At 39.5% G+C, this 22,207-nt stretch overlaps 1 protein-coding gene across 1 annotated transcript in view; it reads left to right on the top strand.

Annotated features, from left to right (window-relative positions):
* LRP2 (LDL receptor related protein 2) overlaps positions 1-22,207 on the top strand; it is a 283,943-nt gene that overhangs the window by 177,406 nt on the left and 84,330 nt on the right. The window contains exons 28-36 of the mRNA XM_067741629.1: positions 209-325; positions 1,825-2,202; positions 3,355-3,603; positions 4,698-4,909; positions 5,791-5,975; positions 6,833-7,061; positions 7,858-8,032; positions 9,673-9,795; positions 21,482-21,648. Coding sequence (XP_067597730.1) covers positions 209-325; positions 1,825-2,202; positions 3,355-3,603; positions 4,698-4,909; positions 5,791-5,975; positions 6,833-7,061; positions 7,858-8,032; positions 9,673-9,795; positions 21,482-21,648 — 1,835 coding nt within the window. The remainder of the gene's footprint in view (positions 1-208; positions 326-1,824; positions 2,203-3,354; positions 3,604-4,697; positions 4,910-5,790; positions 5,976-6,832; positions 7,062-7,857; positions 8,033-9,672; positions 9,796-21,481; positions 21,649-22,207) is intronic.

The raw sequence follows: 22,207 nt of genomic DNA on the forward strand, positions 1-22,207 counted from the left end.
CATTCTTTTTTATGACTGAGTAGTACTCCATTGTATATATATGCCACATCTTTTTTATCCATTCATCTGTTGATGGGCACTTAGTTTGCTTACATATCTTGGCTATTGTAAATAATGTTTTATTTTTATCATGATGTTTAGAAAAATCTCAATGTTTAGTTGTTTGCTCCTTGGCTTAATTTCTAATACTTTTCTCTCTCATTTTCAGTAATTAATTGCACTGCTTCTCAATTCAAATGTGTCAGTAATGGTAATTGTATTAGCAACACATATCGCTGTGATGGTGTTTATGACTGCAATGACCACTCTGATGAGACAGATTGTCGTAAGTACCATATACCTAGCATGTTTCAGGTGAAGAGGTCATTTCATGTTTACCAGTATTGATATTACCACAGATTTTCTCTTAGACAAACTAGAGAGAAGGCAGCCTGAATTACAAAGCATTGTCAAAGGAACACAGTATTGAACGTATAGTAAAATCGACTTGACATTACCAAACAGCGACTTATAATTTGTGAATCGAGGGGTTGTAAATGGGCACTTTCAAATTGTTTCCTGAGTAGGTTAAATATTTCTCAGATATTTTTGTTCTCACTATTAATTTTTCCTAGGGCATACCAAATTAGTGGGTTTCAAATTTTTGAGGTTTACTATTTATAAAGATATTTTAATGGTTTCTTTTAAATCTCAATAGGGAGGTGAAATCAAGCAAATCATTTGTTTAGTATCTGCTAACATGTTACATATGGTCTTTGTCCTGAGAGTCTGGTAAGAGAAATTATCGAAAGTAAGAAACAAAGCAAGGTAGATAGTTACAAGGGCCTTATAGAAACGATACAGATAAAAATTCTATGAAGGTTCAGAGAAAAGAAATTTTTTCAGAGGATTCAAGGAGGACTTCACGGACTATAAATCTGTTGGGCCTATAATCTCCACAAGCTGTAGACCTATAATCGACAGGATTTGTTATTCCCCACGTTTTATATTAAATGAGGTGAGGTGGTCATTTGTTTGAATAATGGTATTTTGAATCACAAATAGTAGGTTTCTATCAATTCTCCTCCCTAATCAGAAAAGAAGTGTTTAAATCTATGGATCAAAAAGAAAAGTTAAATGCTTGCTTACTGTATAGGTGTGTACAACACCCAGAAATTCTTAATCACTGAATTTCCTGTCTCACATTGAAAACGTGGAATTCTTCTGTGGTGATCTGAAGTTAAAGTTCCATTGCCCCTGATTTGCTATTGCCTTAAAAAGTTCCTAGGAGGGAGTTTGGGTTTACTCCTGTGAAATAGGCAAGCAATTCTTACTTATCTCGTAAGGACTGCTTGGTGAATAGTGGAAAGTTTGCAAAGAATTGAGGATTTACAGTCATCTTTTGTTTACTTAATGTGTGCTGGTTTCATCTGATATAATTCACTTGAGGGAAAATGATAACATCCAAATATATGACATTAAACCCATGAATTCCAATTCACCGTGGCTATTTAAGCTCTATTTAAATGCTCTGGTGATTCTTTATTATTTAATCCATAATTAGAAACACAGGAAATAGAATTTTCTTTTGACCCAGGGACTTATCTTCTATCCAAGAGTTGTACATCCTTTGTTGTCAGATCCACTAATCTGACGCATAAAGATCTCTACATGCCACAACGTCAGAGAAGACTCGTGTCATTTTAGATTTTAATATTACATTTGTCATAGTCATTATTATAAACCTACCATTGATCCAAAATCATTTCCTCTGAATCTAGGAATTATATAAAAGGGATTATGGATTGCCTTCACAAGCCCATTTTCCCCATTTCGTTCTCTCAGCAACCAGGCCTGCTGGTATGTGCCACCAAGATGAATTTCAGTGCCAAGCAGATGGTATCTGCATTCCGAAGATCTGGGAGTGTGATGGCCACCCAGACTGCCTCCATGGATCTGATGAGCACAATGGCTGTGCCCCCAAGACCTGCCCTTCATCTCATTTCCTCTGTGACAATGGAAACTGCATCTACAGAGAGTGGCTCTGTGATGGGGATAATGACTGCAGGGACATGAGCGATGAGAAGGACTGCCCCACGCAGGCCTTTCAGTGTCCCAGTTGGCAATGGCAATGCCCCAGTTATAGCATCTGTGTGAATCTGAGTGCAGTATGTGATGGCAACCCTGACTGCCCCAGTGGGACAGATGAGTCCCCACTTTGCAGTAAGTTTCCTGACCACAGTTTACTGCCATAAATTCATCCTGAGCAGTGGCCGGCTGTACATCATCATTGTCACAGTCACCATGTAGCTTTTGAGGAAGGGATCTCAGTTCCTCTCTGAATTTAGATCTGTGTAGATCCGGATAGCCATCATGGAATTCAAATAAATCATCACTGGATAATATTTCTCATTAAATCCTTTGCACCTGGTTCTGTGTTTTTGCTTCATTAGATCGTCAAATTAAATTTGGTTCTGTTGGTAATGCGCTCATAAGTTTTTCTAACTTTAATATTTTCTGATTTCAATCAGAACTTTCCACAAAACAAATGAAGTCTGGGGATTTGTGTTTGCTCTGATTAAAATCCTGTGATTGGCATGTAATCCTAATTACTGTCCTTTCTTTATTTCTTCTTTAATCAATGCTCACTCTCAGATGATACCCAGCCAGGTATGATTGCAAAGTATTTTAGATTCTTATGATTTTAAACTCATTGCGTTTGTGCTGAAAATGTCCTAATCATTTTGACTTACTTCCCCTTCTAGTGCATGTTTCATATCATGACTCTTATAAATAAGAGTACACATGGAAATAGAGGGCATTTGCATCCTCAGGTAGATGAACTATCTTTGGGTGCTTCAGGCATTGCCATCTTAGCCCTGAAAGTAAGGATGATGGCATATCAGTGCACCTGTGCCCTGTAGTCTTCCAATTGCCTTTCTCCTTTATAGACCTTCCAGCTCTGCTCTTCAGTGTCAAAGTCTTATCTTCCATTTCTGTGTAGGTAGAAGAATGACAGGAAGCAAATGGCAAGTAATTTAGGTCTCTTTGCATGCTTTACCAATGATAGTTGTGTTTCTTGATGTCCACCATATTTCCCCAAGTTTCTCTCATTGCACTAAATGGAGTTATAATAGAAGGCTGTAGTGAAGAAAGTGGTCCAAGTCCAGTGGACGTGAAAGATGGTAAATCCTCAGGTAAATCGGAGCACTGAACAGCCTGTGGACCTCATCCAGGTGGATTCTGCTCATAGCTCTTACCTGGGTATTGTGTTGAAGGTGACCTGAGACTGTATGACACATAATGCAACTGAGTGAACCAAAGAAGCAAAGATTCCTGACTTTCCCACTCTGTGATTCTTTTTCTTTATTCTAGACCAGGAGAGCTGCTCAGATTCCAATGGTGGTTGTACTCACCAGTGTATTCAAGGGCCCTATGGGGCTCAATGCCAGTGTCCATTGGGATACCTGCTTGCCAATGACTCTAAGACCTGTGAAGACATAGATGAATGTCATATTCCAGGCTTTTGTAGCCAGCACTGTTACAATATGAGAGGTTCTTTTCGGTGCTGGTGTGATCCGGAATACAGGTTAGACGCTGACCAGAGGACCTGCAAAGCTACAGGTAATGAAAGTGAACTAACTCCAGCCAGTTTACCAAGCACACTCCAGAGCTTAAGATTAAATGTCACGTTTAACAAATTTCACCATCTTTATATAATGTTTAATGAATTCAATTCAACCAGTATTAATTCAGTTTCTACTACGTGAAAGTATTTGTACTATGTGTTAGGGTATTGCTTTGGCTGCTTTAAAAGTGACCAGATAGTGACCACCTAGAGGGGTGGGATAGGGAGGGTGGGAGGGAGCCACAAGAGGGCGGGGATATGGAGATGAGATATATGTATATGTATATGTATAGCTGATTCACTTTGTTATACAGCAGAAACTAACACAACATTGTAAAACAATTATACTCCAATAAAGATGTTAAAAAATAAATAAATAAAAGTGACCAGATAAAGAATGCTAAAACAAAGTAGGCAGTTTCTTTCTTTTTCGGGCAGGAGTCTGGAGGGTAGACGGTTCAGGGGGTAAAAGCTGGTGTGGCTTCCATCTCGGGATCCATTGTTTTGCTCCAGTCTTTGCCTGCTCCCAGAAAGCAGAAAAGGGGCGAGTAGCTTCCTTTTAAGGATGGCACCTAGAATTTGACACGTCGTCTGTGTTCACATTTTATTGTTCAAAACTTAGTCATATGGTCACTCCAAACTGAAATGGAAATGGGGAAATGTCTCTAGCTGGTAGGCCCTGTGCTGTGCTAAAAAGTGGCATAATTTATTACTAGAAAGGAAGAAGAGGAGAGGGACATGGGGATGATTAGAAGTCTCTGCCACAGCTGAATGCAAAGTACGAAATAAGCAAGTACAAAGGTAACTATAGTAACAGGAAGAATGCAAGTAGAGTTCACTCCAGGTTGATATTTAGATAAACACTAAAGTGTAATTCAAGGAAGAAAGATATTTCGAAAAAGCTTACTTTCAACGCTCATGAAAACCAGCTAACTGTTAAGGTAACATCATTCTTATAGGAATTTTTGTTTGTTTTTCCCATTACTCTAGTGTGGAATGACATCTTCTTTCTGTTACCAAAGGTATTACATCAAATATTGAGTGTTTTTTCTCCCAGAATCGTTGACACTTGTATTTTCTTCTTGGACAGCATCTGAAAGTCTGCTGTTACTTGTGGCGAGTCAGAACCAGCTTGTTGCTGACAACATCTCCAGGCAGGAGCACTCTATCCACGCCCTTGTCCAGGATGGTTCTCACATTGTGGCTGTTGATTTTGATTCAGTCAGTGGTCATATCTTTTGGTCGGATGGAACTCAGGGTAAAATCTGGAGTGCGTTTCAAAATGGAACAGATAGAAAACTAGTAAGTACACGTCTACTGGCCTTTGACCTGACTAGTTCCCCTGTCTTGGGTCTATTTGCTGTTGTTACTCACCAGTGAGAGAAGGCCCTACCTCATCTTAGGTGGTTCTCATGTTTTCCTCTGGGCCACATCACACCCAAGGGACCCCGATGTTCCTAACTCCTACTTGATGGGATCTGAAGGGAGATGCATGGCTCTGAATTGCAGGTCATATGATGCAGAGACCTCACAGCATCTTGGAGGTCCCTTCTGCAAATTTTTTTCCTAGTGGATGAGAGATAAGGGAAACACAGGGGAGGTTGCTTTTCTTTCTTTTGTCTTTTAAAAATGTTTTTAAAATTTATCCTTTTCTTTGCCATTATGGTTTATTACAGGATACTGAATATAGTTCCCCATGCTATGCAGTAGGACCTTGCTGTTGAGGTTGCTTTTCTTAGCTTTAATTCAGTTATGTTTCTTGATCAATCTCCCGGAGTTTCAGTTTCTTGATCCTTGATGGTTATGTTTCCTCTGCCCCTTAGAAATTTATTTTGTAATTGTTGGCACTCAATCAATAAAGGTATTACTTTTGCCATGTGAACACTGTAAAGTTTCATAGGGTTGCCAGCTTAGCAAACGGATACAGCTTTTGTTTAACTGAAAAAATTCTGAAACCAAAATGAAACTACATACTAATCCAACAATAGAGTATTCAGTTCTACACAGTCTTGTATATTTTTCCAGAAAACCCTACTGTTTCTCCATGGGAAGACAAAGTTTTCTAATCTTCATAAGCAATCATAGGACAAATTAGATGCCTTCTTCTCAATTTTCATATAATTTCCATGTTTGCATTCATTTATTCCCTTTAGAATTCACTCGTTATTCACTTTTGTCTTTAGATGCTTGACAGTGGTATCACCATGACTGAAAGTATTGCAGTAGATTGGGTAGGACGCAATCTTTACTGGACAGACTTTTCTCTGCAAACAATTGAAGTCTCTAAACTGGATGGGAGTCACAGGACTGTGCTGCTTAGTGAAAACATAACAAATCCAAGGGGACTAGTGTTAGATCCCAGAACTACGTAAGACTTCTTTTTTTTTTTTTTTAAGTGATGTTGCCTTAACATTGTATGAGGGAAAAATAACCTGACATGCTGTGGCTAATATTCATATCACAAAATTTGCACATTGATTTATTAGCTTGGCAATATATGATTAAGTCTAATGAATGCATGCAGTAATATTCCATAGACGGGCCATGGTATTTGTGCCACGTGTACCTCATGGTTATGCAACAAAACAGCCAGATTTTCCTGCTTCAGTTTCATATTGTTTACTAGAACTTCCTTTTATGTCATGTAAGGAAGTTTTTGCCTGCTGGCCCTAAAGGGAAGAAGAAGAAATTCTCCCATGTGCTTAGAAAACTTTGAAGGCTTCTTTCCTCGAATTTCCTTAGATTCTCTTAGATTCTTTTCTGCAGGAAGATGACTTAGGCAAATTATGTTCAATGCAATGCAGACTTCCTAGATATTGTAAAGTAAATTTCACGCCCGTGAAATTCATGATAAATCTCTGATGATGAATAAATTGACTTATCTTAAAAACGACAGGGTAGATAAACAGGGACAGATGAACTTTTCTAGATCAACTATTTGTGGATTGCACAGAAACATGAATCGGCCTTGAGACATTTCAGTGTCACAGTATACTGCATGTTTTCTGAACATTATAAAAACACCCAGATGGCTTGTGATTGAATTATGATTACGGTTTTACTTTGTGACTCTCAGAGGAAATAGTAATCTCTGTGCATATATTCTGACCTGGATATGAGTTATTTTAAGCAGAGCTTAAACATGATATTCTGTCACTTAAAATGACAGTTATTTTCCATTTTGAAATATGTCCCATCCAATCGGTAACTAGTTTCTTTTCACAGTGCCTCTGTGATGTTCTGGTCTGACTGGGGCCATCACCCTCGCATTGAGCGAGCTAGCATGGATGGCAGTCTGCGCACCGTCATTATCCAGGAGAAGGTTTTCTGGCCCAATGGCTTAGCTATTGACTACCCCAACAGGCTGCTGTACTTCGTGGATGGCTATCTTGATTACATAGACTATTGTGAATATGATGGAAGCAATCGGCGGCAGGTGATAGCCAGTGATTTGGTAAGTTGGTAGTGAGGAAAGGAAACTAAGACAATAATGGTTTAGTAGGAAGCAGATAGAGTAACAAGAAAGCTAAGAAATTCACTGTTGTGTCGTAGACATTACAAGGTCCATCGAGGAAATATCAACAGGAGGAAGGGTCAACCTATCTTTTATTACTGACAGAAAATCAATATTCTAGTTCGTGGTCAGATTGTGCCGCGTCCAGGAAGGATTAATAGCTCGTGTGACTTAGTTGATCTGTGGATGCTAATCCGTTGCTTCTCTAAGTCCATGTAAATAATGATTTAATTATATGTAGATTCTCTCCATGAAATCATAACCTGTTATATATTTTTATTCAGGAAATTCTGGTGAATTTATTGTCACAAGTTAAATGAGAAAATACGTATTTTACCAAAAAGCTGTTATTGACTTCTGTTTAAGATTGTGATTGTTTATAGTTCTGTGGCTTGAAGAGGCCCTGGGAGATCTCTCCTGTAACTAGACAGGTGATATACATAAGTCACCCTACTTTCTGCACTTCAGTTTTGCTTTTTTTTATAAGATGGATGCCCAGTGTAATTACCAGAGTAAAAATGAAGGCTAAATGACACAGGTACATGAAAATATTTTGGTTGGTAAGTGGGATATAGGTCAAGAAGTATATATTTTTTCTGTCTCTTGACCAATGATTTCACTATGTCTTTATTAAGTTAAATGCTAAAGGAAACCGTCTTCTTGGGGAGGTATCCTTTTCTACTTTGTTCATCTTCATTTTTATTTCTAGGTCTCATTGTTCTCTTCTGCTTCACAGACTCTGCGGCATCCCTACTCCCTAAGTCTCTTTGAAGATTCCGTGTACTGGAGTGACCGTGCTACTCATGAGGTTATGAAAGCCAACAAGTGGCATGGGGGGAACCAATCAGTAGTACTGTCTCTTCACCAGCCCCTTGGAATTGTTGTGGTTCATCCTGCAAAACAACCAGCTTGTAAGTGATAGAGATATCCTGCATGGTATAGCTTGGAAAACATTGATCTGGGGAATGTAAAATGTATAACGCTGCAGACCCGTTTGTTTGGACAGTACACTTCCATGACCTCTGTTTACCATGGAAAAGTCAAATCTCGTATGTCTTTACATACTCAAGTCTCCCTGGTCTTTTCTCCCACTTTCTTTTGCCACACTGGACTTCACTAGACTTCATTTTGGTACAGAAGCACATGAGGCTACTTACCATCTCTGAACGTCTGCACTGGCTCTTCCTTCTGCCCTGGGACGCCCCTCGTCCAGATGTCTGCCTGAGTTGCTGCTTCACGTTATTTAGAATTCTCTTAGGTGCTCCTTGTGGGCCTTGACCATCCTATCGAAAATGGCACCGCCTTTCATAATTCTTTTGCTCTTTACTCTCACGTTCTAAAGTCACACAACTTATGAGTTTAGTTTTATCTCCCTTTGTTAGACTATCTGCCTCATGTTTACAGTATTCCCAGTGTTTAGAGTGGTGTTTGGTACATAGTGAAGGCTTGCTGGTTTTTGAGTGAACAAATGGATTACTGCATCTAACAAGGTGCATGTAATAAGAATGTATAGGACCTAGAGAACATCCTATGAGCACAGGATGTGCACAGGATCCCTCTACTTCAAGGAGCAGAAACACACAAAGATGTCATCAATAGAAAAATAAAAGATTATTATCTAACCAAAACTTGGACAACAGTGGGTAAATGTCAAGGTCACATAGGGAACACACAACTTGGTTTCGTTTAATGTGAAAAGATCTCTTTGGGGTCAGCCAAGGAGACACATCTTATGTAGCATCAAATTTCTATTACTGAGCTCTGGATTACTCAGCGGCTGTTTGTTCTGTTTATAGACTGGATTGATCTGTGACCTTGGGAAAGTCACTCCTCCCTCTTATGCCTCTTATGAATTCTATGTTGAAAGAATGATGTTGGGGAAGGGTAAAGTAGTTTAGGGCAAATACCAAACCAGCCAAAGTAACTTAATGTATTGTGTCTCCAAATATTGGGGGCTTCTGGAAGGACAATTTATTAACTGAGATATAATTGACACATAACATTGTATTAGTGTTAGGTGTACAACATAATGATTTGATATATGTATGTATTGTGAAATGATCACTATAATAAGTTCAGTGAACATCTATTACCACACATTTTTTTTTCTGTGCTGAAAACTTTTAAGATTGACTCTTTACTATAGTCATCATGCTGTACATTACATCCCCAAGACTTATTTACCTTGTAACTGGAAGCCTGTACCTGTTGACCACCTTCACACATTTTGCCTCCCCGCATTCTCTGCTTCTGACAAGCACCAGTCTGTTCTCTCAGTTCATTATTTTTTAAATTTAGATTTAAAATTTAGATGATTAAAAGTGATCTCATATAGTATCTGTCTTTCTCTGTCTGACTTATTTCACTTAGCATAATACCCTCCAGGTCCATCCGTGTGTCGCAAATGGAGGATTTCCTTTTCTGCGGGCCGAATAATATTCGATTATATGTGTATATATACATACCATGTCTGTATCCATTCATCCCGTGCACTTTAAAGTGGGCGGTTTTCCATTCACCAATGTTTTCTTCTCTTCTCTTTGTATTACAGCCACAAATCCATGCGTCCATGCCCAATGCAGCCATCTGTGCTTGCTTTCCTCAGAGAGGCTTTACTCCTGTGCTTGTCCTTCAGGGTGGCGTCTCTCTCGTGATTCTGTGACTTGCGTGAGAGGTACAGTATGTCCTTTAAGTATGCCCTGAAGGTGGAGCTTGCCACAGTTTGTACAAAGCTGTGTGAGCTCTAAGCCACTTGGTGATGGAGTGTGTGCTGTGTTCCCTCTGATCAGCAGGTATCTGTAGAGTGTGTGCTATATGGGGTGTTAACTGAGCACCATTTACAGAAACTGTATTCCAATTGACCATATGCAGAAACTGTATTACAACTGAGTTGTAATTGTAATGTAGTTTCTGTACATGCAGCTAATATTATGTGTGCATGTAATTCAACAATCTTTAACCTCACATTTTCTCTTACCTGGTTATGGTCAGGCAAGCTAGGATAATGGGAAGTTCCAGATTCTGCATTTAGAAGTAAAAATCCTTGATATTTGTGGATAGCTTCATTTTGTAGGTTCCTGATCTCATCTTTATTCTCATAACCAATAGTCAATAATGAGTGTTATAGTCTGGGTCTTCTGACTCCAGTTTCAGTACCTTTACTATTACTGTATGGTACTTTAAAAATGAAAGTTTTCTCTGTATGAAATATTTAAAGGGATTATTTGAATAATTTATTCTTCATCTCATTCTAGATATCTTACTGGGTTGATTGAAGAGTATGTGGAGAGCTATACTAAGTACTTTAGTGAGCAAGAAAGGAAGGACAAGATGTAGTCAGTCCACAAAGGAGATTTCTAAGAAATCATTTGCCTTTGCTTAAAAATCTAAAGAGGTAGTCTAAACTCAAGTTTCTTTCATTACTCGGTGAAGAGGAGTAATTGTGTTTTGATACTGATAAAAAATGGCTATAGACCAGTTAAAATGAAATGGTTAATGGGAAAAAATTGCTAAATTAAGAGAAAAGTAGAGTCAATCTAGAGGGAAATTTAGTTTTCAAATGGAAAGTATATTCCTGAATCTAGGAAATTTATGGTGTTTACAGGTTATGAGGATGTAAGGTTACTGAAAATCAAATTCCATCGACATGTGATATTTTGCAATGATACTTTTGTGATGAAAGATTTTAATTATTGGTAATGCCTACAAAGGGATTGGCATTTGCCATTTTTCTTCAGAGCTTTATTATAAACCTAATCCTTGTTGACATTGTTTAATTTAGTGTGTCCTCAGAGTCTTTCAGCAGAAGATTAAACTGGGCTATAGACATTCTGCATACAAAGCATTCTTTCACCACACAAAGATTGTTGGACTGTGCATTGGGGATTGGTGTAATCTGTATTACTATCTGATGGTGATTGATAAGTGTAAACTCTAAATAGTACCTTTTGTTGTTTCACAAATAATTCCACCAGTGGTTTTCCCATGGACTGACTTTACTGAGGTGGAACCTTTTCAATAGTTTCCAACCGGCTTCTGAGCACCAGCTGGGTAACTGAGTGCTTAATATATGTGAACTAAAAAAATGTTGCATTTTTTTTTCCAGCAGGAAGCTTAGAAGACTGCTAACATTCATAGATGAAAACGTTTTACTTGATTTAAATGTCCGATTGCCTCTAAAATTTTGTCTGCAAAGTGTCTAAAATATCTTTGGAAGTGCTTATGTGATAAGATCAAGTGAAAAAGCAGAGATGGTTTAATATTGGCTATGTAAAATCATGCATTAAAAAAAATCTGGAGGACAAGATACACAAGTGCCAATAATGCTTACAGTTGGGAAGGGGGATTATGGGATATTTCTATTTTTTCCTAAAGGGAGAGCTTTCTCTGTATGAAATAGTTTTTTATTGTTTAGAAAATATGTTCCCCACAATGCCAAAGAAACCCCCAAAACTCAAACCAGAACATCTTCCCAGCACCCCCTAAAATTAACAACTGCAAATCCAGGGCTGTTCAAGGTCATACTTTGGGAGGAGCTAGGCTTGGGAGTCATAAATGTCACCTCTTAATGACAACATAAATTTCCCATTCCTGACTGTTGTTTTTCACTTCTTTGCTCTGCTAACACTAATCTTAATAGGATCGTGACATGAAAGATAGAAAATGAAGAAATGTTCTGTCATTTCAAAAGACTAAGACCTCCTGAACTCCTTTCCAGCCAACCCTAGGTGCGGCTGTGCCTACTCTTTCATTGTCATGGTCCATATACTTTGTCTGGCCCTCCCGACTCTAAGTTCCTTGGGAATAAATCCTCTACCTGATTCCTTGATGTATGCTTTTTGCCCGTGGCACACAGTGGCACTCAGTAAATGTTGAGTGAATGACAAACCCTCCAATATCCCTTTTTGCTTCTTCTCCATTCCTGTTTTTCACCTGCTCATTCCTTTATAGATGTGTATAGTCATAAAATCACTCCTGTTTTCTTTCCCATGGAGCACTTTTCATGTACCTTCCTATGCCACCTGCTGACTCAGTGGTCACTTCTGCCAGTGCAGCATTAAATGATACCCCATCTCTGGTCTGTGGCCCACAAATGTTCACTGGCTGTAAACCCTTTCAAACACACCTGCAGTGACCTGATGATGGAGGTCCTGAGACCCATCCCCAGGGAAGAGTAATGGCTGAAGGAGTAGTGCTGGGTGCTCTCAAGGGAAGAGTTTGTTAGAGGAGTCAGGAAGGTCCATGTTTGATGGATGAGAAATGCAGTTTTTTAGGCCTTTAACAGTGCTTTGGTTGAAATTCTTCCAATTAAGCAAAAGAAAAATTACCCATTAAGAAGAACAGAATCAGGTTTTGAGTAAGTAATAGTTCCCCTGTGAAACTGGGAAATATTTCTTGTTTCTCTGAACCAATGAACATTTATAACATATAATTAATACATCATTAAATATCATCTCAGCATATTCAGGGTACATCTTAAACTCATAATGTTTAATTTCTGCAGTTAAATCAAATGAATTGAGTGGTGATCTGATATTCGATAAGTAGTACCCGGCCTGCACTTTTTGCAGAGGAGTGATTAAGAACATAGGTTTTGGAGAGTTCAAGCAACCTTGCTGTGACCTGGGTTAGATATGCTAATTTCTTTGTGCCTCATTTGAAATTTGGGGGAGGGAGATAACTATCTAACAAGCAGGGTTATGAGGCTTCAGGAAGAGAAATTAAATGAAGTAGTACTTATTTGCTGCATGCTGTGTACCATGTCTTCTCAATAAGTGGTGACGATTATTATGGTTATTGCAGTTGTTCCGAAGAGAGGCATAGTGGAGCAGCTGAGAGAGTCAAGACTTGGGAGTTAATCTCATTGCCTTGTTTCCTGTGGAAGCTGCAAAGCTGTGGGAAGCTCCTTGGCCTCAGTTGTTTCTGAAAACAACTTTGCAGGGTTGCTGTGAAAGACTAAATGCTATATATTGTAATACTTTGGAAAGTATTAAGCATGAAGAGTTGCAAATTTTATTTTAGATTTGTACCAGGTTAATAAATTGAGTCATTTCTCCGTAGTGGAAATGCCAGGAACAAGGAAAAACTAATTGGACATGAAAGTAAGTAAAGAAAAAATTGTCAAAATAATCCTGCTGAAGATGTAAAGCTTCCCTGATGATCAAAATAATGCAAACACCATTTTTAGCCCATGAAGAGTATGCAATGATTAATCATTTTATATAGTGTCTTAATAGGTGCTATATCTTATATATCTTAATAACACAAAACTCACATTCCAAAGTTTTCCTTTTCTCACAGAGGAATGATAATAAAACCCTACTCGTGAACTTCATTAATTTTTTGATAAAGGGACTATAATTTGGATGAAGGTCATCTTTTAAAATGGACCTCATTATCTATTAAAGAGCCTACTTGAACTGGTAGCTTAAATAAGGCATTATGAAGATGTTTAAGTTGCAATGTACAGGTACTTTTGAGAACTTTAGAAGGCACTCTTTACATATTTACTTATGTATCCATCCATTTATTCATTTATGGGGTCATTCAGTTAGCAAATTTTTTTTTTTTTATAGATGTATAGATACATTTTATTGAAGTATAGTTGATTTACAATGTTGTGTTGGTTTCAGGTGTACAGTTAAGTGATTCATTTATACATATATATATATTTTATTCCAGATTCTTTTCCCTTATAGGTTATTACAAAATACTGAGTAGAGTTCCCTGTGCTATACAATAGGTCCTTTTTGGTTATCTACTTTATATATAGTAGTGTGTATCTCTTAATCCCAACCTCCTAATTTATCCCCCCTCCACTGCTTCCTCCTTTGGTAGCCATAAGTTTGTTTTCTTTTTTTTTTTTTTAAACATCTTTATTGGAGCATAATTGCTTTACAATGGTATGTTAGTTTCAGCTTCACAACAAAATGAATCAGTTATATATATACATATGTTCCCATATCTCTTCCCGCTTGCGTCACCCTCCCTCCTACCCTCCCTATCCCACCCCTCCAGGCGGTCACACAGCACCGAGCTGATCTCCCTGTGCTATGCGGCTGCTTCCCACTAGCTATCTACCTTACGTTTGGTAGTGTATACATGTCCATGCCTCTTTATTGCTTTGTCACCGTTTACCCTTCCCCCTCCCCATAGCCTCAAGTCCATTCTCTAGTAAGTCTGTGTCTTTATTCCTGTTTCACCCCTAGGTTTTTCATGACATTTTTTTTTTTCTTAAATTCCATATATATGTGTTAGCATACGGTATTTGTCTCTCTCTTTCTGACTTACTTCACTCTGTATGACAGACTCTAGGTCTATCCACCTCATTACAAATAGCTCAATTTCGTCTCTTTTTATGGCTGAGTAATACTCCATTGTATATATGTGCCACATCTTCTTTATCCATTCATCCGATGATGGACACTTAGGTTGTTTCCATCTCTGGGCTATTGTAAATAGAGCTGCAATGAACATTTTGGTACATGACTCTTTTTGAATTATGGTTTTCTCAGGGTATATGCCCAGTAGTGGGATTGCTGGGTCATATGGTAGTTCTATTTGTAGCTTTTTAAGGAACCTCCATACTGTTCTCCACAGTGGCTGTATCAATTTACATTCCCACCAACAGTGTAAGAGGGTTCCCTTTTCTCCACACCCTCTCCAGCATTTATTGTTTCTAGATTTTTTGATGATGGCCATTCTGACTGGTGTGAGATGATATCTCATTGTAGTTTTGATTTGCATTTCTCTAATGATTAGTGATGTTGAGCATTCTTTCATGTGTTTGTTGGCACTCTGTATATCTTCTTTGGAGAAATGTCTATTTAGGTCTTCTGCCCATTTTTGGATTGGGTTGTTTGTTCTTTTGTTATTAAGCTGCATGAGCTGCTTATAAATTTTGGAGATTAATCCTTTGTCAGTTGCTTCATTTGCAAATATTTTCTCCCATTCTGAGGGCTGTCTTTTGGTCTTCTTTATGGTTTCCTTTGCTGCGCAAAAGCTTTTAAGTTTCATTAGGTCCCATTTGTTTACTTTTGTTTTTATTTCCATTTCTCTAGGAGGTGGGTCAAAAAGGATCTTGCTGTGATTTATGTCATAGAGTGTTCTGCCTATGTTTTCCTCTAAGAGTTTGATAGTTTCTGGCCTTACATTTAGGTCTTTAATCCATTTTGAGCTTATTTTTGTGTATGGTGTTAGGGAGTGATCTAATCTCATACTTTTACATGTAGCTGTCCAGTTTTCCCAGCACCACTTATTGAAGGGGCTGTCCTTTCTCCACTGTACATTTCTGCCTCCTTTGTCAAAGATAAGGTGACCATATGTGCGTGGGTTTATCTCTGGGCTTTCTATCCTGTTCCATTGATCTATATTTCTGTTTTTGTGCCAGTACCATACTGTCTTGATTACTGTAGCTTTGTAGTATAGTCTGAAGTCAGGAAGCCTGATTCCTCCAGCTCCATTTTTCGTTCTCAAAATTGCTTTGGCTATTCGGGGTCTTTTGTGTTTCCATACAAATTGTGAGATTTTTTGTTCTAGTTCTGTGAAAAATGCCAGTGGTAGTTTGATAGGGATTGCATTGAATCTGTAGATTGCTTTGGGTAGTAGAGTCATTTTCACAATGTTGATTCTTCCAATCCAAGAACATGGTATATCTCTCCATCTATTTGTATCATTTTTAATTTCTTTCATCAGTGTCTTATAATTTTCTGCATACAGGTCTTTTGTCTCCTTAGGTAGGTTTATTCCTAGGTATTTTATTCTTTTTGTTGCAATGGTAAATGGGAGTGTTTTCTTGATTTCACTTTCAGATTTTTCATCCTTAGTGTATAGGAATGCCAGAGATTTCTGTGCATTAATTTTGTATCCTGCTACTTTACCAAATTCATTGATTAGCTCTAGTAGTTTTCTGGTAGCATCTTTAGGGTTCTGTATGTATAGTATCATGTCATCTGCAAACAGTGACAGCTTTACTTCTTCTTTTCCGATTTGGATTCCTTTTATTTCCTTTTCTTCTCTGATTGCTGTGGCTAAAACTTCCAAAACTATGTTGAATAAGAGTGGTGAGAGTGGGCAACCTTGTCTTGTTCCTGATCTTAGTGGAAATGCTTTCAGTTTTTCACCATTGAGGACGATGTTGGCTGTGGGTTTGTCATATATGGCCTTTATTATGTTGAGGAAAGTTCCCTCTATGCCTACTTTCTGCAGGGTTTTTATCATAAATGGGTGTTGAATTTTGTCAAAAGCTTTCTCTGCATCTATTGAGATGATCATATGGTTTTTCTCCTTCAATTTGTTAATATGGTGTATCACGTTTATTGATTTGCGTATATTGAAGAATCCTTGCATTCCTGGAATAAACCCCACTTGATCATGGTGTATGATCCGTTTAACGTGCTGTTGGATTCTGTTTGCTAGTATTTTGTTGAGGATCTTTGCATCTATGTTCATCAGTGATATTGGCCTGTAGTTTTCTTTCTTTGTGACATCCTTGTCTGGTTTTGGTATCAGGGTGATGGTGGCCTCATAGAATGAGTTGGGGAGTGTTCCTCCCTCTGCTATATTTTGGAAGAGTCTGAGAAGGATAGGTGATAGCTCTTCTCTAAATGTTTGATAGAATTCGCCTGTGAAGCCATCTGGTCCTGGGCTTTTGCTTGTTGGAAGATTTTTAATCACAGTTTCAATTTCAGTGCTTGTGATTGGTCTGTTCATATTTTCTATTTCTTCCTGATTCAGTCTTGGCAGGTTGTGCCTTTCTAAGAATTTGTCCATTTCTTCCAGGTTGTCCATTTTATTGGCATAGAGTTGCTTGTAGTAATCTCTCAAGATCTTTTGTATTTCTGCAGTGTCAGTCGTTACTTCTCCTTTTTCATTTCTAATTCTATTGATTTGAGTCTTCTCCCTTTTTTTCTTGATGAGTCTGGCTAATGGTTTATCAATTTTGTTTATCCTTTCAAAGAACCAGCTTTTAGTTTTATTGATCTTTGCTATCGTTTCCTTCATTTCTTTTTCATTTATTTCTGATCTGATTTTTATGATTTCTTTCCTCCTGCTAACTTTGGGGTTTTTTTGTTCTTCTTTCTCCAATTGCTTGAGGTGCAAGGTTAGGTTGTTTATTCGAGATGTTTCCTGTTTCTTAAGGTAAGATTGTATTGCTATAAACTTCCCTCTTAGAACTGCTTTTGCTGCATCCCATAGATTTTGAGTCGTCGTGTCTCCATTGTCATTTGTTTCTAGGTATTTTTTGATTTCCCCTTTGATTTCTTCAGTGATCACTTCGTTATTAAGTAGTGTATTGTTTAGCCTCCATGTGTTTGTATTTTTTACAGATCTTCTCCTGTGATTGATATCGAGTCTCATAGCGTTGTGGTCGGAAAAGATACTTGATACAATTTCAATTTTCTTAAATTTACCAAGGCTTGATTTGTGACCCAAGATATGATCTATCCTGGAGAATGTTCCATGAGCACTTGAGAAAAATGTGTATTCTGTCGTTTTTGGATGGAATGTCCTATAAATATCAATTAACTCCATCTCATTTAGTGTATCATTTAAAGCTTGTGTTTCCTTATTTATTTTCATTTTGGATGATCTGTCCATTGGTGAAAGTGGGGTGTTAAAGTCCCCTACTATGAATGTGTTACTGTCGATTTCCCCTTTTATGGTTGTCAGTATTTGCCTTATGTATTGAGGTGCACCTATGTTGGGTGCATAAATATTTACAATTGTTATATCTTCCTCTTGGATCGATCCCTTGATCATTATGTAGTGTCCTTCATTGTCTCTTCTAATAGTCTTTGTTTTAAAGTCTATTTTGTCTGATATGAGAATTGCTACTCCAGCTTTCTTTTGGTTTCCATTTGCATGAAATACCTTTTTCCATCCCCTTACTTTCAGTCTGTATGTGTCTCTAGGTCTGAAGTGGGTCTCTTGTAGACAGCAAATATATGGGTCTTGTTTTTGTATCCATTCAGCCAATCTGTGTCTTTTGGTGGGAGCATTTAGTCCATTTACATTTAAGGTAATTATCGATATGTGTGTGCCCATTCCCATTTTCTTAATTGTTTTGGGTTTGTTATTGTAGGTCTTTTCCTTCTTTTGTGTTTCTTGCCTAGAGAAGTTCCTTTAGCAGTTGTTGTAGAGCTGGTTTGGTGGTGCTGAACTCTCTCAGCTTTTGCTTGTCTCTAAAGGTTTTAATTTCTCCATCAAATCTGAATGAGATCCTTGCTGGGTAGAGTAATCTTGGTTGCAGGTTTTTCTCCTTCAACACTTTCAATATGTCCTGCCACTCCCTTCTGGCTTGCAGAGTTTCTGCTGAAAGATCAGCTGTTAACCTTATGGGGATTCCCTTGTGTGTTATTTGTTGTTTTTCCCTTGCTGCTTTTAATATGTTTTCTTTGTATTTAATTTTTGACAGTTTGATTAATATGTGTCTTGGCGTATTTCTCCTTGGATTTATCCTGTATGGGACTCTCTGTGCTTCCTGGACTTGATTAACTATTTCCTTTCCCATATTAGGGAAGTTTTCAACTATAATCTCTTCAAATATTTTCTCAGTCCCTTTCTTTTTCTCTTCTTCTTCTGGAACCCCTATAATTCGAATGTTGGTACGTTTAATGTTGTCCCAGAGGTCTCTGAGACTGTCCTCAGTTCTTTTCATTCTTTTTTCTTTATTCTGCTCTGCAGTAGTTATTTCCACTATTTTATCTTCCAGGTCACTTATCCGTTCTTCTGCCTCAGTTATTCTGCTATTGATCCCATCTAGAGTACTTTTAATTTCATTTATTGTGTTGTTCATCGTTGCTTGTTTCATCTTTAGTTCTTCTAGGTCCTTGTTAACTGATTCTTGCATTTTGTCCATTCTATTGTCCATTCTATCTCCAAGATTTCGGATCAACCTTACTATCATTATTCTGAATTCTTTTTCAGGTAGACTGCCTATTTCCTCTTCATTTGTTAGGTCTGATGGGTTTTTATCTTGCTCCTTCATCTGCGGTGTGTTTTTCTGTCTTTTCATTTTGCTTATCTTACTGTGTTTGGGGTCTCCTTTTTTGCAGGCTGAAGGTTCGTAGTTCCTGTTGTTTTTTGTGTCTGTCCCCAGTGGCTAAGGTTGGTTCAGTGGGTTGTGTAGGCTTCCTGGTGGAGGGTACTAGTGCCTGTGTTCTGGTGGATGAGGCTAGATCTTGTCTTTCTGGTGGGCAGGTCCACGTCTGGTGGTGTGTTTTGGGGTGTCTGTAGATTTATTATGATTTTGGGCCGCCTCTCTGCTAATGGGTGGGGTTGTGTTCCTGTCTTGCTAGTTGTTTGGCATAGGATGTCCAGCACTGTAGCTTGCTGGTCGTTGAGTGAAGCTGGGTGCTGGCGTTGAGATGGAGATCTTTCGGAAATTTTTGCTGTTTGATATTATGTGCAGCTGGGAGGTCTCTTGTGGATCAGTGTCCTGAAGTTGGCTCTCCCACCTCAGAGGCACAGCACTGACTCCTGGCTGCAGCACCAAGAGCCTTTCATCCACAGGGCTCCTTAATTTGGGATGATTGGTTGTCTATTCAGGTATTCCACAGATGCAGGGTATATCAAGTTGATTGTGGAGCTTTAATCCGCTGCTTCTGAGGCTGCTGGGAGAGATTTCCCTTTCTCTTCTTTGTTCTCACAGCTCCCAGGGGCTCAGCTTTGGATTTAGCCCCGCCTGTTTGTGTAGGTCGCCGGAGGTCGTCTGTTCTTTGCTCAGACAGGACGGGGTTAAAGGAGCCGCTGATTCGGAGGCTCTGGCTCACTCAGGCCCGGGGGTAGGGAGGGGCACGGAGTGTGGGGCGGGCCTGCGGCGGCAGAGGCCGGCGAGACGTTGCAGCCTGAGGCGCGCCTGTGCGTTCTCCCGGGGGAGTTGTCCCTGGATCCCGGGACCCTGGCAGTGGCGGGCTGCACAGGCTCCCCGGAAGGGTGTGTGGCTAGTGACCTGTGTTCGCACACAGGCCTCCCGGTGGCGGCAGCAGCGGCCCTAGCGTCTCATGTCTGTCTCTGGGCTCCGCACTTTTAGCCGCGGCTCGCGCCCGTCCCTGGAGCTCTCTCAAGCAGCGTTCTTAATCCCCTCTCGTCGTGCACCAGGAAACAAAGAGGGACGTAAAAGTCTCTTGCCTCTTCGGCAGTTCCAGACTTCTCCCCGGACTCTCTCCCGGCCAGCCGCGGTGCACTAACGCCCTGCAGGCTGTGTTCACGCCGCCAACCTCAGTCCTCTCCCGGCGCTCCGACAAAAGCCGGAGCCTCAGCTCCCAGTCCCGCCCGCCCCGGCGGGCGAGCAGACAAGCCTCTCGGCTGGCGCGTTCCGGTCGGTCCGATCCTCTGCGCTGGAATCTGTCCGCTTTGCCCTCCGCACCCCTGTTGCTGTGCTCTCCTCCGCGGCTCCCAAGCTCCCCCACTCCGCCTCCCGAAGCCTCCACCCGCGAAGGGGCTTCCTAGTGTGTGGACACTTTTCCTCCTTCACAGCTCTCTCCCGCTGGTGCAGGACCCGTCCCTATCCTTTTGTCTCTGTTTAGTTTTTTCTTTTGCCCTACCCAGGTACGTGGGGGGTTTCTTGCCTTTTGGGAGGTCTGAGGTCTTCTGCCAGCGTTCAGTAGATGCTCTGTAGGAGTTGTTCCACGCGTAGATGTATTTCTGGTGTATCTGTGGGGAGGAACGTGATCTCCGCGTCTTACTCTTCCGCCATCTTCCCGGAAGTCCAGCAAATATTTATTAGACAACTATTATAAACCAAGCTCTGGGGACATAATAGTGAGTAAATCAGACAGGGTCACTGCCCTTTGGGAGTTAGAATCTAATGTGGAAGGTCGACATTAGTCAAACAACAATTGGTGGGATTATAAATTAGATTTACTTAGTAATTAAAGTCTCTCGTAAACACTAGGCAACACCGTGTGGTGTTATTTTCTGAACATAATTAAAACAAATGAACTGCCATTCACCAAGAAGAGTCTAAATTTTCTTTCACATTTTGGGGCAAAATCCAACTCTCCTTTCTCTGAGTTATTCTGTGTATAGAAATGGAAGAACTTCTTGTCTGTGACTCTTAGCAAACTTGGATAGTTTAGCAGCATGAGTAAGGAATTAATGAAGAGTATGATAAATGCTGATCTACTTTGGGTAATTCCAGAGGTCTTATGTGTGAAGTTGATGGTCTGGTGACGCAGCAACCCATTGAAACCCAATGGAAGGCCCTGGATTATCTGGTGAAATATCTATCGTGCATTATAGTTATTGCAGCAGTTCTGCAGTGGCATTTTGTCCCATCACATGGTACCAATCCACTACCTTCTGTTACTCAAAATGTCTGGGATATAATTTTGAGAGATATTCTGTTATTTTCACAGGTGATGAAGCGTTCCTAATAGTTGTAAGACACAGTATAATTTTTGGAATCTCCCTTAACCCTGAGGTGAAGACCTTTGATGCTATGGTGCCCATATCAGGGATACAGAATGGTTATGACGTTGCAGTTGATTACTCAGAGCAATTCATCTATTGGCTTGAAAATCCAGTAAGTTTCGAATAACATTCAAAGTATGCAACTTGTTCTTGAAGAGCCTACCTGCACTGAGGCCTTCTTATATTTTTGCTGGGTGTCAAGTGGCCCAGACATAAATAGATTTACCACTAAGCATTTTTTAATTTAGTGAGGGATGTCAATGGGAAGTTGGCCTGGAGCAAAGACCCGATAATAAGCACGTTTAAGCTATTGGGTATATTTATCCATTCAACAAGTATTAAGTGACTACTTTTCTCCCTGCACTGAACTTACTGCTTCCAACTGCAGAGTACATGCCAAGAGGAAGCAGTAACAAAGCTTGCTCCTAAGGAGCTTTAGTCTATTAGACGAACATAAAAATGAGGATATTAGACTAACATAAAAATGATCATCGCTCAAGACCAAAAGCAATAGTTCCCTAAGGGAATTCCAGGAAAGCATCTGATGTGGCCGCTGTGGGCTTCACTCAGAATCTTTGCCTCTAGGATAAAAAAAACACTCCTCCAATTTCCTTCCCACTGGGACCCTTTCCTCACCCTTTAGGGACGAAACCTGTGAGGATGGGGAAGGG

The sequence above is a fragment of the Pseudorca crassidens genome, chromosome 6 (assembly GCF_039906515.1).
Source record: "Pseudorca crassidens isolate mPseCra1 chromosome 6, mPseCra1.hap1, whole genome shotgun sequence".
Taxonomy (NCBI): domain Eukaryota; kingdom Metazoa; phylum Chordata; class Mammalia; order Artiodactyla; family Delphinidae; genus Pseudorca; species Pseudorca crassidens.